General features: G+C 41.6%; 1 protein-coding gene across 19 annotated transcripts in view; it reads right to left on the reverse strand.

Annotated features, from left to right (window-relative positions):
* Positions 1–14388, reverse strand: part of SMARCA4 (SWI/SNF related BAF chromatin remodeling complex subunit ATPase 4) — a 59613-nt gene that overhangs the window by 18579 nt on the left and 26646 nt on the right. For all 19 annotated transcript variants that reach the window (XM_028712292.2, XM_077921302.1, XM_028712293.2 and 16 more), the window contains 11 exons: positions 14147–14204; positions 13731–13849; positions 11844–11994; positions 11516–11679; positions 10542–10608; positions 9469–9579; positions 7907–8149; positions 6171–6284; positions 2829–2936; positions 2032–2118; positions 745–791 (listed from right to left, as the gene is read on the reverse strand). In XM_028712292.2, the coding sequence (XP_028568125.2) occupies positions 745–791; positions 2032–2118; positions 2829–2936; positions 6171–6284; positions 7907–8149; positions 9469–9579; positions 10542–10608; positions 11516–11679; positions 11844–11994; positions 13731–13849; positions 14147–14204 (1269 nt within the window). The remainder of the gene's footprint in view (positions 1–744; positions 792–2031; positions 2119–2828; positions 2937–6170; positions 6285–7906; positions 8150–9468; positions 9580–10541; positions 10609–11515; positions 11680–11843; positions 11995–13730; positions 13850–14146; positions 14205–14388) is intronic.

The following is a 14388-nucleotide window of genomic DNA, read 5'->3' on the forward strand; positions in this document are numbered from 1 at the left end:
ATCTATTAAAACCGTGCCAATAATCACAACAAAAAACAACACGGTACCAGCCCTTTCACTAAGCGGGCTCTAGAACATAACTAATACTTCTATACAGCTTCAGGTTGCAGGGAAAGGCTGACATAAGTGTTTTTCAGGGGGAAATGTTAATCATAACTAGTCTTCTAGCTGTGGGGTCCCCAGGTGCTCTCAGGGTACCTTAAGGTACAGCCAAGGGGGTAATACATGCTTGATACATGACTGAGAGCAACCAACCTTGAAAGCTAAAGACAGAAGGATTCTGGAACATACCAGAACCACAAACCAACACGGAAGATGGAACTACAAGTGGGAAATTTACTTAACGGTTAAAAGGAGGGATGTGAACACTAGGAACAGAATTGTGAGGGCTTCTGTAAGCTAAAAACAGGCAGGCTAACATAACACTTGGCAAGTGTTGGTGCCCAGTGATGAGAAGAGGCCTGGTCTTTCTCCTGGAGAAATAAAGGACTCACCAGAACCCCTCAATGAACAACAGAGGGTTTTGGGGTTCTGATGGCACTTTGAGCCTAACCAAAATCCTTTTACTGAAGAGAAAGCAGTGAGTGATCCCACAATAACTCAGAAGCAGCCTGTCGAATGACTCTGGAAGCTCACAAACAGGGCACCAAAATCTCCTCCTCTTCCTCCTCTTCAGCATTTGGTTTCAGAGATTACCCAAGAAAAACATGCACTTCCTAAAATTCTTTTTGGTGGCCAACTTACCCTTGCACAATGCCTCCAGTGAAGCCCAAGTGCTCAGAAAAGGATTCCTACAACAGAACATAAAAAAGCCAGTCTAAGCATGAACAGAACAGGCCAAACAGTATTTCAGAGATGGTTTCCTCTAAGAGATAATGGTCCACATGCTTTAGTAACATGCAAAGAGATAACGGTAAACAATAATTAACTTTTCAGCTATCATAATCATTATTATGACAATTTTAAAATCTAAGCACCCTACAAATAAATTGATGCTTGAAATTGGGTTTGAAATCTTTTCCAACGAGGCATAAATATCTACAGAAGAACAAGAGACAAACACCACTGGATTCCACATCTGTAAGCTTTCCATACAGATTCCAAGATTCCATCATTAAGCCCAGGCTTTGCCAATCGGGTGCCCTCCATATCCTTTGAACAAGAACTACGATGGCTTTGCTGACTGCAGTCAATGGGAGTTAACAGTCCCAAGCACATGAAGGGCACCAGGTTGGTAAAGGCTGATCTACACTATACACAACCACTTTAAGAGCCTACTGAACCAGGCCAATGGTCCATCCATTCCAGCATCCTCTTCTCACAGTGGCCAACCAGATGCCTGTGGGAAACCAGCAGGATCCAAGCACAAAAACACTCTGTCTCCCCTGTGGTTTCCAGCAGCTGGTGATCAGAAGCATTATTGTCACCAACTGTGGAGGCAGTATAGCCATCATGGCCAGCTTTTGATAACCCTCTCCTCCATGAATAAGAACTTAAAAAGAGCCTAAACAGTTAACTTTTGGATCTTCAAATTGTGGGGTAAACAGGGGTGGTGGTGCATGAGTGTGGAGAAGGAGCTGCATTCTTACCGAAACTATATTTAATATTCTCACAGGAAGTCACAGCAGAAAGAAATATGCAACTGCATGTCAGATTTTCCATGTACATGCACAGCAAAGACCCAGCATTGAGGAGGTTCCAGAAGGTAGAATAAGTTGGGGGAGCGGGGCAGAACTGAATAGAAATGGTGGGTCAATCTAACGTTTACGAGACATCCCATGCCCAAACTACTTTGTAGGACAGGAAGCAGAACCTGTGGTCTAGATGATGTTTGACTACAACTAACATCCCAAACCATTGGCCATTTTGGCTGGGGCTGATGGGAGTTGTAGTTCAACACCATGGGGGGGGGGGGCTGAAGTCCCTCATTTCTGCTAAAGAACAAGTATTCCAGCAATACTTTTGGCCCACCATTGCTAGTTACCCTCATTGAACAGGCTGAAAATGTCAACACCAAAAACATTTCTTTACCTCTATGTGCTGAAACATGTAGGGATGGTTGCAAATCTTCCTCAGCTGCATAATAGTGTTCATGAGCGTTTTTGTACCACCTTTGCCCTGGAAAAATAAAGACAGCACTACTCAAACATTTCTTCCTAAGTGAACTACAATTATTGATACCAATGTGAGCAAAACCTAAATTGGTGTGTGTGTGTTAAACTATTTAAGGCATATTTCATCACTGTGCTTCCTAATAAATCTATCATTTTCTATCTAGGGATTAAACCATGGAACAAATGTTGGACAGTACAGGGACCATGGCAGAGACCTTCTTTTGCCTTACTTCACAAAGTGTGTGTTTTGTTTTGGCTTTTTTGCTTGAGCAGTGTGAAACCCGATAAGCTAATTACATAATTCCACGAAGGTGCACCTCTTCACAAAAATTATTCAAGCAACCATGTTGCAGCATCACGTTTTAAAAAACGAGCACCACTACAGGAAAGCTTCTCACCCTGATATTGCTACAAATTTTGGAACTAGTAAGAAATTTTAAAATTACGTTTCAAAACAGTGTTATGGTCAGATACTATTATTGTTCATTCAATGGCTTGTGTAAAGAGAGCTGACGTTTCTTCATCATGAATCTGAAGGCCCTCAAGAGCCCAAACCCAAATTCTTTAGTAAAATGGCTGCCTTCCCCTCTGAAAAAACATTGTCTATCATCACAACAATCCTTGCATGAAAAGAATAAAAACACTAATTGACTAGACCTGGCAGTAAGATGCCCATCCTTACTGTACATTAGAGAAACAGGCTGAAATCCAAACCTTTTTGTCCTTCTCTGATCCATCTGTAAGCAGCACTCCCTTGGCTTGCATGTGTCTATAAAGTACCCTTTGTAATGCAGACATATCACACTTAATCACATATTCCACCTGTTGTGAACAGAGAGAGGAGATATTAATTCATGAAACTGCATTCACAAAGCATGGATCCAAATAACCTTCCTGAGTTTGGAAGATTTCATTGCTTTCAGTGTCTTCAGACTTGTAGAAATCTTTGAGTAGCAGTATTTGGGGGGCGGTTGGGGAGAAGGTTCTAAGTTCAATCAATCCCTGGTACCTTTAGGTAGGGCTGGAAAAGTTGCTCTGTCTGAAACCTTGGAGAGCCTGTGCTAGTCAGTGTATACAGTACTGAGATAGATGGACCAATGGTCTCTGACTTGGTATAAGGCTTTCCAAAGAGCCCGAACAAATGGTTCCTCGTCATCCTGGAAAAAAGTAACAGGAGGGGTGCCACAGGGTTCTGTCCTTGGATGAGGAATAGAGGGGATGCTAATCAAATCTGCAGACAACAACAAACTGGGAGGGGTATCTCATATTTCAGAAAACAGAATCAGGATGCAAGATGACCTTCACCGATGGGAAAACTGGGTCCAACCCAACAAAATGCTTTTTAACAGGGACAAATGAAAGGTTCTGAACTTAGACAGGAATAACCAGGTGCACAAATTTAGGATGGGGGGCATTTGAGGCAGGGGGTGGGGTGGAAAGGTTTGGAGCAGGCCCAGTTTGTTTCCTGAGCTCCTCATTGCTACTGGTGGGGATGGGAGGGGAACAAAGAAGAGAAAGGTTTTTTCCCTTCATTCCTGCCCCATTTTAAAATGCACTTTCTTCTAATTGGTCAGCAGCATTAGACTGGGAAGCGAAGGGAAATAAGCAGCTTTCTCCTCTCCTGTCTTGTAAAAAGAGAGAAGGAAGCTTGAATTTCAAAATGCATTTCCCTCCCTCTCTCCTCCCCCCCACAGCTTCAACACAGCAGCAGCAGTGAGGGACAGGGACGAAAGGGATGGGGGTTTGGCGACATGTAAAGGGAGTGGTGGTTTTGGCAAGCTGTGAGGGGAAGTTGTTTTTTGGGGTGAGCTGGAGGAAGGATTTTGGGAGGCACGTTGTACAGCGAAGTGGGGCTTCATGAAGCAGGAGAGTTTGGGGGTATAAAGGGAAGAGGGGTTTTTTTGAGAGGTTAAAGAGTAAAGGAAGGATTTAAGGGAGGTTGAACAGGCATAAAGGGAGGGTGGGGTTTGGCTGGGTGCAAAGGGAGGGAGTTGGCGAGCAATGTAAGTAGGGGCACAACCCCTAGTATATTAAAAGATATTTTTTTAAAATATATTAATATTAATGTATTTCTGGAGCACCCTTTCACAGAAAAGAGCTAGTAAGAGAGCTGCTGGGCAAATCCTAGGACATAGCAGACAACCAAACAGAACTGGGCAGATTTGAGTACCACAATTTCCCCTCCAGAATAGTGTTTATAGTCAGATTAATTTCTTAACAGGTTGTGTTAAGGCATGCATCTGTATCCACCAGAGTTTGCAGACTCGGTTTTCAGGTATTGGAACTGTGGTGGCTGAACAGTTGGCTTTGTAATCTCTGTGGTCATACCCACCGAGTATGTCCAAAGATTCTATAAGACCAAACAAAAAAAATGTAAGTTCTCCGTGGCCATGTCTGTTTTATAAGGACGGCTTGTGTTGCAGAAAGGTGAGAAAGAGCCAAGCCCTATACAATACCAACATGGAAATATGAAGACCTTTGAGCTGGAAACACCATGGTGGTGGTGAATCTCTCTTAGTTGTTTAGCAAGAACTACAGAAGTTATGAAAGGGCCCCAAACTTCCTGACTAATGACTCCTCCGATTGCATTGGAAGCCGATATTCATGTAGCCAGCAGATCTGTCAGAAGAGAGCTCTCCTGGAGGGCAAAATTTGGCACTGCATGCAGATGTGAGGATCTCAACTGCATGAAAGGATCTCATCTACCCTATACATAATATAGGGATCTGTGATGACACTGACAATGGTGATAAGTTACACTGATGCTGAGATGAAGGCAATTAGGTCAACTTCTGCCAAACAACATTTGTTTGGGATTCCTCTATGGATAAATTTGCCTTAAGTCATCAACTTTAGGATGGTTGTTGTTGTTGTTTGTAAAACTCATTACAGCAAGTCTTTCTGATATCTAATAGTCAACTGGACCTCATGTGATCTCTCCTGGGTCAGATGCCCAGGAAGCAGCTGTTAGCAAAAGTATAAGGAAAGATTGAATCAAAAAGACTCAGGACATGCCCCGTTTGTGATCTCATTCTGAAAGGGAAGAGGTAGTAGTCAGTGCAGCTCAATGGAGTAGGATCCAAGCATGCCCTGGGAGAGATCAAATACCATAACTGAATCAGAAAGCTCTTATTCTATCAGCCTCTGAGTTCTACACCCCTGATCTAGGATGCAGAATACGCCAACCAAGTAAATTCTATGGCCTTTAAAATGGGTTTGTGGGAAGGTTTTTTTTGTTTTAGTATGCAGTTCGTTTTCATTTTGTATTTTTATGTTTTGAATTGCGCTGTGATCTTTGGATGTGGTATGTGTGTGCATTGAGAGTGAAGGACAAAATACTGCCAGAACTGTTCGTTCCACACTCATTTTTTGTCATCTTTCTTTTCAATTAATCTTGTGTCAAGCCCTACAGAATGAAGACAGCTGCACCAAAAGGAGGGCTTCATTTCCTCCCACAAACTATGCAGTGCTCAGATTTTTCTCTGCAACCACAAGAGCTACAAACAGAATACAAGACAGAAATATTCCCACGAAGTTAAATATTACAACAGATTCCAGGCTCTGTGTTGGGGATGGAGCATCACAATCCTAAATTCTAGACAAAAAAAGCCGCAACAAGTCAAAAGCACACAGAGGAGCATCTTAAGCCTGAAGTAATGAAAGATGTCTTTAGTAGCAGTACCCCAGCCTTCTTTGAAATTACGTGAATGGTCCATTGATACAGACCAAGCTTTATTCTGAGACAAGCCATTTATTTGTCTAGTCTTGTACTGTACATTCTGTTGGTGGCTCTCCAAGTTTCCAGCTCTAGGTCTTTCCCATCTCAGCTACCAAAGAACCATTTTAGTTTGGTACTGAACTGCCACTCTACTGAACCATCACGCCTCCCATGTCCCAAGCCTCTCTACAGACTTTCCTTGATGAAACAGAATCTCCAGCAGCCCCTTCAAAACAAGTGAACTAGGAATGATGCCACGCAGAAGAACTTGCATATGGACAACATGATATGAAAGATTCTACTAAGAGCTGGAACATTGCCTGCTTTTTAAATGTTACCTTTTCAGGCAGCTGTGCTTCTACCTCCTTCTTTAACCTTCTTAGCAGGAAGGGACGCAACACTTTGTGCAAACGACGGATAATCAGAATAGTTTCTTCTTCATTTAAATCCACCTGTTTTTAGTTGCATGCAGATTCAAGGAAACAAGTGTTATTTAAATATATTTTCCCAACATCACTAGAAAAAAAAGTATGATCACTTTCAAACAAAAAGCCCATACTATCGTTATTAAGTATAATGTTAACAATAAACAATAAAACCATGAACCAAAAAAATTTCATTTCACTGATTCATCTCTAATCCCCTAAAATGATCACAATCGCTGTAGCAATTACGCAATCTCACATATCAATAGATAGATAAATGCAGCAGGGTTGAAGAAGATCCTTGAAAGCAAATCCAGACTACCAAAGAGCTGTAAAATGGTCAAAGAGGGCAGAGTGCTTAACCCCTCCTGCACCTGATGCTTCCCCTTCAACCCCCTTTCCCAGCGGGGGTTCCAGGCAGCCTTTTTGCTGCAACAGATAGGAGTGCTGTCTCTTAAGGGAAAAGCAGCAGGGAACGGAAGGGTGAAGCTTTAGTAGATTCCTCCTGCCATCCATTTCTCTGTTTCAAATTCTACAGCCCCTTCGCTGATTGGCAGCAACCTGGCTTCAGAGAGGCAAGTCTGCTTAATTTGGCCCCAAGTCACCATTGGTTACGGATACTCTAATTTACCAATCTGTAACCTTGACTTAAAATGCTGTGAGCATCAAGATTACAACATGGCAAATTAGAGGAAACATCTTGCATAGACCGAAAAACAAAATAACAGACTGTAACAGCACTATAAGTGTATATATATATCCCATCCACTTCCCCCAAAATAAACTCTCACATTTCCCCCCTCTCCTGCCTTCACATACATGCTGCCACAGGAGGAGGAGGGCAGGAGTGAGGGAGAAATGGTACAGTTCTCTTAAAGGGCTTGGAATGAGGAAAATGTTCACCCAGAAGTCAAACCAAATGTAATCACAGGGGAAATGTGGATCTTCTATCCCTATTCATCTTCTGCCCCAAACTATTTGAAGTGTCAAATGCACACGTACACAAAATTGGCATAGTATTTTATAACTCTACCGCAGAGTGAGCACTGACGTTTGAAATGCAAAATATTAAAAACGAACACCAGAAAGGTGTTTTTCTTTAGCAGTGCCTTCTGCTATGGGTTAATTGCAGTCTCATCGGTACTTACTATAGTGAACAATACACAGTGGAAGAGAGGCCTTGAAAGGAAATTCACCATTGCATCTGATCAGAACAGCATGCTGCATGCATGTATACTAAGACAGTCAACAGCGAAGTCAATTCTAAAAGTAAATGTGGCCTAACGCTTGAGCTCACTAAAAGAATGTACAAAACGTTAGAAATGTTGTGCCAACTGACCTAATCATTGCAATAAAACTATTTGGAGTCACACAGAATCACAAGACTCTAAAAAATCAAATTGGTTAAAAACAGTATTTATTTTTTTTGTATGACATCTCTATCACATTGTGACACCCTAAAGAAATCCAACCCCCTCCCCCTAAGAAAAATTAAATAAAAACTGGTAATGTTTATGGGTGACTGGACAGTGCGAGGAGGGGAAAGTGAAGGTTGCAAAATTTCATGGGACCAACAGGGAATGACTCCAGAGCCTGGAGTGAAAAACCCTGGGTGAAAAACGCTGGTAGATGCTTCTTCCTGCACTTACCTTTTCTCCAGTCATGGCAAAAGGAGCATTAAACCACTGTTCAAATGTGCTACAGCTCTTGAAGATAGTTGGAAGGAGAAAGTTGAGCAGAGCCCATAGTTCAGGCAGCTTATTCTGTAGTGGAGTCCCTGTGAGAAGCAGACGACGTGGAGCTACATAGTGTGTATTCAGGACTTGGGTTAGCTTGCAATGGTGGTTCTTCATTCGGTGACCTTCGTCAACAATCATGTACTTCCAACGAATCTGATGATGCAGGACAGTAACCAAATCTACTTAAGAGTTTACTTCTCAGGTATGATTATTAGGCTTTCAATACAGTACAGCTCACCCCACAGCCAGGTGATAGTTTGGATGTAGCTAGGTATCTGTTAAACTAGTTCAGTTTTAATTTGCACCTAAGAAAAATGCAGGGGAATATTCGCTATGCCACTAATTTGTAGAAGCAATATAACAGGTAGAATCAATATAATGGAAATATTGAAGACGGGGAAATTCTCACCATCCTCAAATGCTCCAGAGAAATGGGACTTCTGAAGCATCCCACATAGGCTGTACTAGTGCTATGGCTCTTGTGAGCAATTACTCAAATGTAATCATGATGAGAAAGTTGTGAATTGGCACTTATTAATACCCCATCTTGGCAACATCTCCCAGGCCACTGCTGTTGCTTTATGGCAAAGGGTTCGATGACTGCAGTTGAAGTTAATGAGCCATACAAGGCAGCTGACATGTGGGCTGACAAAAGCCGTTATTTGCTTTTGTTCTTTCAATATTGCTTTTTATTGAAAAATTAATAAGGACATAACATAACAGAGCACATGCAGTGTTATTCATGCAACCAAGACAAACTGCAACCAATGAGCAAATAATACTGTACAGGTGTTACTGCAGCAAAAGTATCTCACCCAAATGAGAACTGAGAAGCAAGAGATTGCATATCATATTCAACCACAGTACCATATGCAACAAGTGCCTTTTGCATTAGCTGAATTACTCTTCTTTTTAAAAAACCAACGTATTCACACGTACTCTACACTCTTTCTTTCTCCCTTTCATTATGGGTGAGACGGGTATCTGCTCTTAATCAGAGAGGAGAGGGGCCTGCCACTTTGAATTGCTTCAGAAGGCATAACTGACATGATCCATCTTGAAGATCAAGCGACTGGGAGAGGAGACACCACAGTTTAATTCAGGGATGGGGAAACCTGTGGCTTGCCAGATGTTGACTCCAGTTCCCATGAGCCGAAGCCAACATTGACGGTGGTCAAGGAAACAACATCTGGAGAGCCATAGGTTCCCTGTCCCTGGTTTAAAAGGACAAAATAAGCAAGGGTCCTCCATTTTTCAGTAATCAATAAAATGTTATGCATGGTGGGGGGATGTTGTAAATGCTTCATTTATCTGTTTTTCTAATACTAATAATGTATATTACTTAATGTTGGTTCTGCAAGAAAAGCTGTTTAATATTGTCTATACCTTTAGGATACCACAATGATTCATTTCTAGAACTAATGGAAAATCAACACACCAGCAAATCCTGCTTTCAAATAGGAAAGCCTCACCTTTGCAAGAATGTGCTTATCTTTGATGATATATTCATATGTAGTGAGCAAAACATTAAACTTCCCACTTCGAAGCTGAGGTACAAATGCCCGCCTTGCAGCCGGAGAGCCCTAACAAAAAAGAATTAAGAAAAACTAAGCACAGAATTTGGAGAAATAATTGACATTTGTGTTGCAGTTGTGGCTGTGAAACCCCTGACTCTGTCTGGCTGAGCTACAACATGAGCATTCCTTCTTTTCTTTTCTAATAAAAAAATAATATTTATTAAGTTTTCCATTTTAACCATCCAAAAAACCCCACATTAAAACATTCCAAATTATAACACAATAAAAAAGCCAAATATTCAGGCCAAATTATATATCTTTGGGTGTCTTCCCATGCTCTGAAGTTTGGGGAGTGACGATCTAATATGAACATGAGCATTTTAGCAAAGTTGTCTGCAGTCCAGTTTTAGCAAAGGAAAGACTGAGGCTGAGGGAAACTTAGATATAAGGAATGTAGAGCTGATAGGCTGGAAGGAATTATAAGAAAAGCAGACACTGCACAAATCAGCAGGAACAGGAAAGGTAAATTAAAAAGGAGCACTGAAGAAAAAGGCAGAAGGTACAGGGAGATGACTGAGAAAGAAGGGTTAATGGAGAAGGGCTGATGAAGATGCATACCACTTAAGGAAACAGAAATTTCCTTTTCACACACAGGTCTGAGGGATTGTGGGGGGAAGCTGTGTGTTATTTGCAGGAAAGAAGTTGAAAAGCAAGAGGCTTTGGGGGAGGGCTGACAACTTTGGGTCACAAACAAATATGCTGGACGTCACAACTGCCAGAAAAAAATAAGCATTTTCTCTCTTTAACTTTAGAAGAAGCTTCTCTGTAGTAGTCCTGTTACACTGATGGGCAAGAGTAGTTTAAGAAACAGGAAGGTGACCCCGCCCCCAATATTATGCCACAGTTGTTTCTGAATGTACAGGGAAATGCAACAATTTGCTTTCAGTCAGAGGAAGCTGGGGAATCATAACTGGCTCATCATTCCATCTTGACAAATTTGAAATGAAAATCTGAACCACAATACTTGCCTTGTATGAGACTTTAACCACAGAAGGAGCCCACTTATCAAATTCATATGCCCAGTTTGAGAGAGTTCTAGAACAGAAAAACAGCAAGGACTCCATTTTATATAGTCACGAACCACACATGATACGAAGATTGGCAGTTTAAAAAACAAGAACTGCATACAACCCCTTTAAAATAGCACATCAAAAAAGCGCATTACAAATGTGCATTCACAACTGCCAGTTTATCGGGTGATTTGGTCAGCTGGAGATAAGAGTCAGTTTCACCGATCCTGAAACAGAGTTTGACATGCAAACTTGTTTTTCAAGCAGCCATTTGTTTTATTAGCAAAGTTCATGCAATGCTTTTGCCGTCTCTCTTGCAAATAATGCATCAAATAACGATATGAATTATGGACCTAGTTCCTCTTAAGAATAGAACACTAAAAGCTTTGGAGGAATAATACCAAGCAGACTAGTTCCCAATGGCACTTCAAATACAGTATTTACACATTTCATAGCACTTTTTGACTTCTGATCACCTGATTCAAATCAATCAACTATATAGTTACATGGGATCAAAGAACCGAATGGGATTAATCTGGCCTAGTAACTTGCCTCAAAAAGTGGCCATGCAGTGGTTAGTGCAAACCAGCTTTTTGCTAAGTCTGAGTTAAATCATACTTCCAGCATTATACCAGCCACACTCCCTCAGCGATTTCTTGCTATGCTTAACAGGTCTAATCTTTAACACTCCCAATTCTGAAAGTTATTTATACTATCGCCACACATACTCTGCTAGTCTCGCCCTGTTTCTATCAAGTTTGCTGAATTTGGTGACCATATTTTGTTCGTATTTCTGCACGAAGCAGACCAGCCCAGATGGCTGCATTAGAACTATAATGGTGATATACTACAATAAGATATTTTGCATGAACACAGAAGCGTTTGAATGTGACAATCCTTAAGTGGCAGATGGATCCAACAGGAATACTTACGACAGAGGTACTATAATGAGGAACGGTCCATTGATACGTTTGTGCTCCATGAGGTATGTAATTAAAGCAATGGTCTGGATTGTCTTACCCAGACCCATTTCATCTGCCAGGATTCCATTTAGATTATTATTGTACAAGGATACTAGCCACTCTAAACCTTTAATCTATGGGAAAAGAAAAAGAAATGCTCACACGTTTCTGGACAAATGGAGAGAAAATACTGTCAATACTTGCTTCCTCTTTTGCAATTTTAAGCACATCTACACCCAGCACAAGTGCCTAAGCTAACACCGCTCTGAAGAAAAGGGCCTTGCTTTCAGTTTCTCACCTGATACTGCTTGAGGACACCATTCACCATGAGAGTGGACTGTTTGTCCACCCTTTCAGTGACTGCATGAGCCACAGCGTAGTAAGACTGTAACCCCCTTGCCAGGGCTTGAGACACGCCATACTCGTCATCAACATCTTGCTTTGCATTCCTAAGGGAAAAAATTAAAGAGGTTGGGGAAATGGGTTAAGAGTGAGAGAAAAAATGAGAGAAGGGGGGGGGGGGTAAACTTGGATCATATACCTAACTGGCAAAACCCTTACTAACTTGTTGTTGTTGTTTAGTCGTGTCCGACTCTTTGTGACCCCATGGACCAGAGCACGCCAGGCATTCCTGTCTTCCACTGCCTCCCGCAGTTTGGTCAAACTCATGTTTGTAGCTTCGAGAACACTGTCCAACCATCTCACCCTCTGTTGTCCCCTTCTCCTTGTGCCCTCAATCTTTCCCAACATCAGGGTCTTTTCTGTTCTTACTAACTTAGAACATTTAAAAGAAAACTTAACCTTTTATAGTGCAGGGTGACAAAGACAATTGTTTGTTTGAGCAGGGTTATTGGTTGGTTGGTTTGCTGTGTATTTTTTTGTATAGGATCAACCTAAATGTGGGAGATAAGTGTTTTAGGTTGGAAACTGGCATGACAAACCTTGGTTTTTGGACGTCTCGGCTGCTGAACATTTCAGCTGCCGAACGCCAAAAAGCAGGCAGTGAATGCTTCCATTTTCAAACATGCCTCGGAAGTCAAATGGCATCTGAGGCGCGTTTCTCAATTTTCCCCATTGAACTTGCTGACCGCCCTTTGATCCTTGGTTTTCAAATGTTTCGGAAGTCTGATTTCCGAAACAGATTACATTCGAAAATCAATGTTCCACTGTACAAGGACAGTGAGGGCAGATCTAACTCTACACAGCACCGTGGATCCCCTCTTCTAGGATCATTCAAGTGATCTATAACCTGCTTCTCTCTTAGGTGAATGACTGGGGGATCTGATGCTGCTGCTGTGCTATATTTTTTAGCCAATCAGTTATATAAGTTATTTCTATCCTTAGCTTATTGTTACTGAAATGTATTGCCTCTTTTACTGTAAATCAGCTTGCGATGAAAAATTTGTATGGTGGATAAATTAAATAAATAAACATTCCCTTAATTTTTCACAAGTCATGACTCTATTTAAAAATAATTGTATTGTATGTTACTGTGCACTAATTTTCACTTTCTGTTGGTTACCTTGAAGGCCTCCTGTCAGCCAGAAAGGCAGGCTGAAAATAATTTACACAACCAGACCCAGCTACTAATCCTGCATCTATGGTATCCCTGATACCTATGTGTATATGGGGGTGGAGAGCAATAGGTCCTTTCCCCAACTCCTATCCTTTTGGGGAGGAGAGAGAGAGAGAGAGAGAGAGAGAGAGAGGGAGAGAGAGAGAGGGAGAGAGAGAGAGAGAGGGAGGGAGAGAGAGTCTTCGACTCCTTGACTGTAGATGGAAAATTCTTCCTTTTGCCCCTTTCAAAGTGGGCTGTAGGAAAGTTAGGGCAAGAACAAGAGATATCAGAAGAAGGGTAACCTCTGCTCAAGCCTTTCTGCTCCTGGCATTCAAGTCTTTGTGTGTGTTGATTTCAGACACTTTGGTAGACTTCCAAGCACAGACTCTGCCCTCTTCTACTTGTGGGGTGAACTTATACATTAGAATCACAGAATTGTTGAGTTGGAAAGGACCCCAACAGTTATTTGGCTCAATTATCCCTGACAAGATAACCTCCCTACCTCTGTTTAAAAACCTCCAGTGAAGGAAGAGACCAACACCTTCATCTGACACTTTCACTTATATTTAGAGGGAAACCTGAAAGATAGTTGGTAACATAAACACGGAGGGATGATGTGAGCCTTACTCAATAATGTGCCTTGCATCCACTTCAGATACATCATCGCTATCTGGATCTGGAATTTTCTTCTTCTCTTCCACAGGTAAAGCGGACTGAGGCGGCTGTGGTTGTTCCTCTTCCTCCTCCTGTCAGAAACAGAAACTGCATCAGTTTTGATACGTATACCGACGTAAAATCAAAATGCTTTCAATGCTGTCTTAATTAGAAGGACAGTCTGCTGAAATACTTGTGCACACTGAACAACCGCAGGCAAAATCTCAAGAACCACAGCCTGTGTATATTGTAATATTTAACATGGAATTTATGTAGATACAATTTGTGGGCATTGACCATGCCTCCACAGCAGTCTTCTGGCTTATCTGCTATATCTGCACAGAACGCGATCAAGGAAATTATGTGAAAGCTGAGCCATTCCTTCATACCTCTTCTTCCTCTTCGGATCCGCTTTCTTCACTGTCAGATCTTGGTGCTACTTCATATCTATTTAAACAGATATTAAAATGGCTAATATGGATAACACGGGGGGGAAATTAAATAGGAACAAGGCTGGAAGGGAAAAATGCTTCTCTGACAAACAAGCAAAATCTAAGTTCACCACAAATCAAATTTTCTGTTTCCCTACACAGTGAGGGAAGCTCTGACTTGGGATTTCCAAACTAGGGCA

This window comes from Podarcis muralis, chromosome 17, assembly GCF_964188315.1.
Source record: "Podarcis muralis chromosome 17, rPodMur119.hap1.1, whole genome shotgun sequence".
Taxonomy (NCBI): domain Eukaryota; kingdom Metazoa; phylum Chordata; class Lepidosauria; order Squamata; family Lacertidae; genus Podarcis; species Podarcis muralis.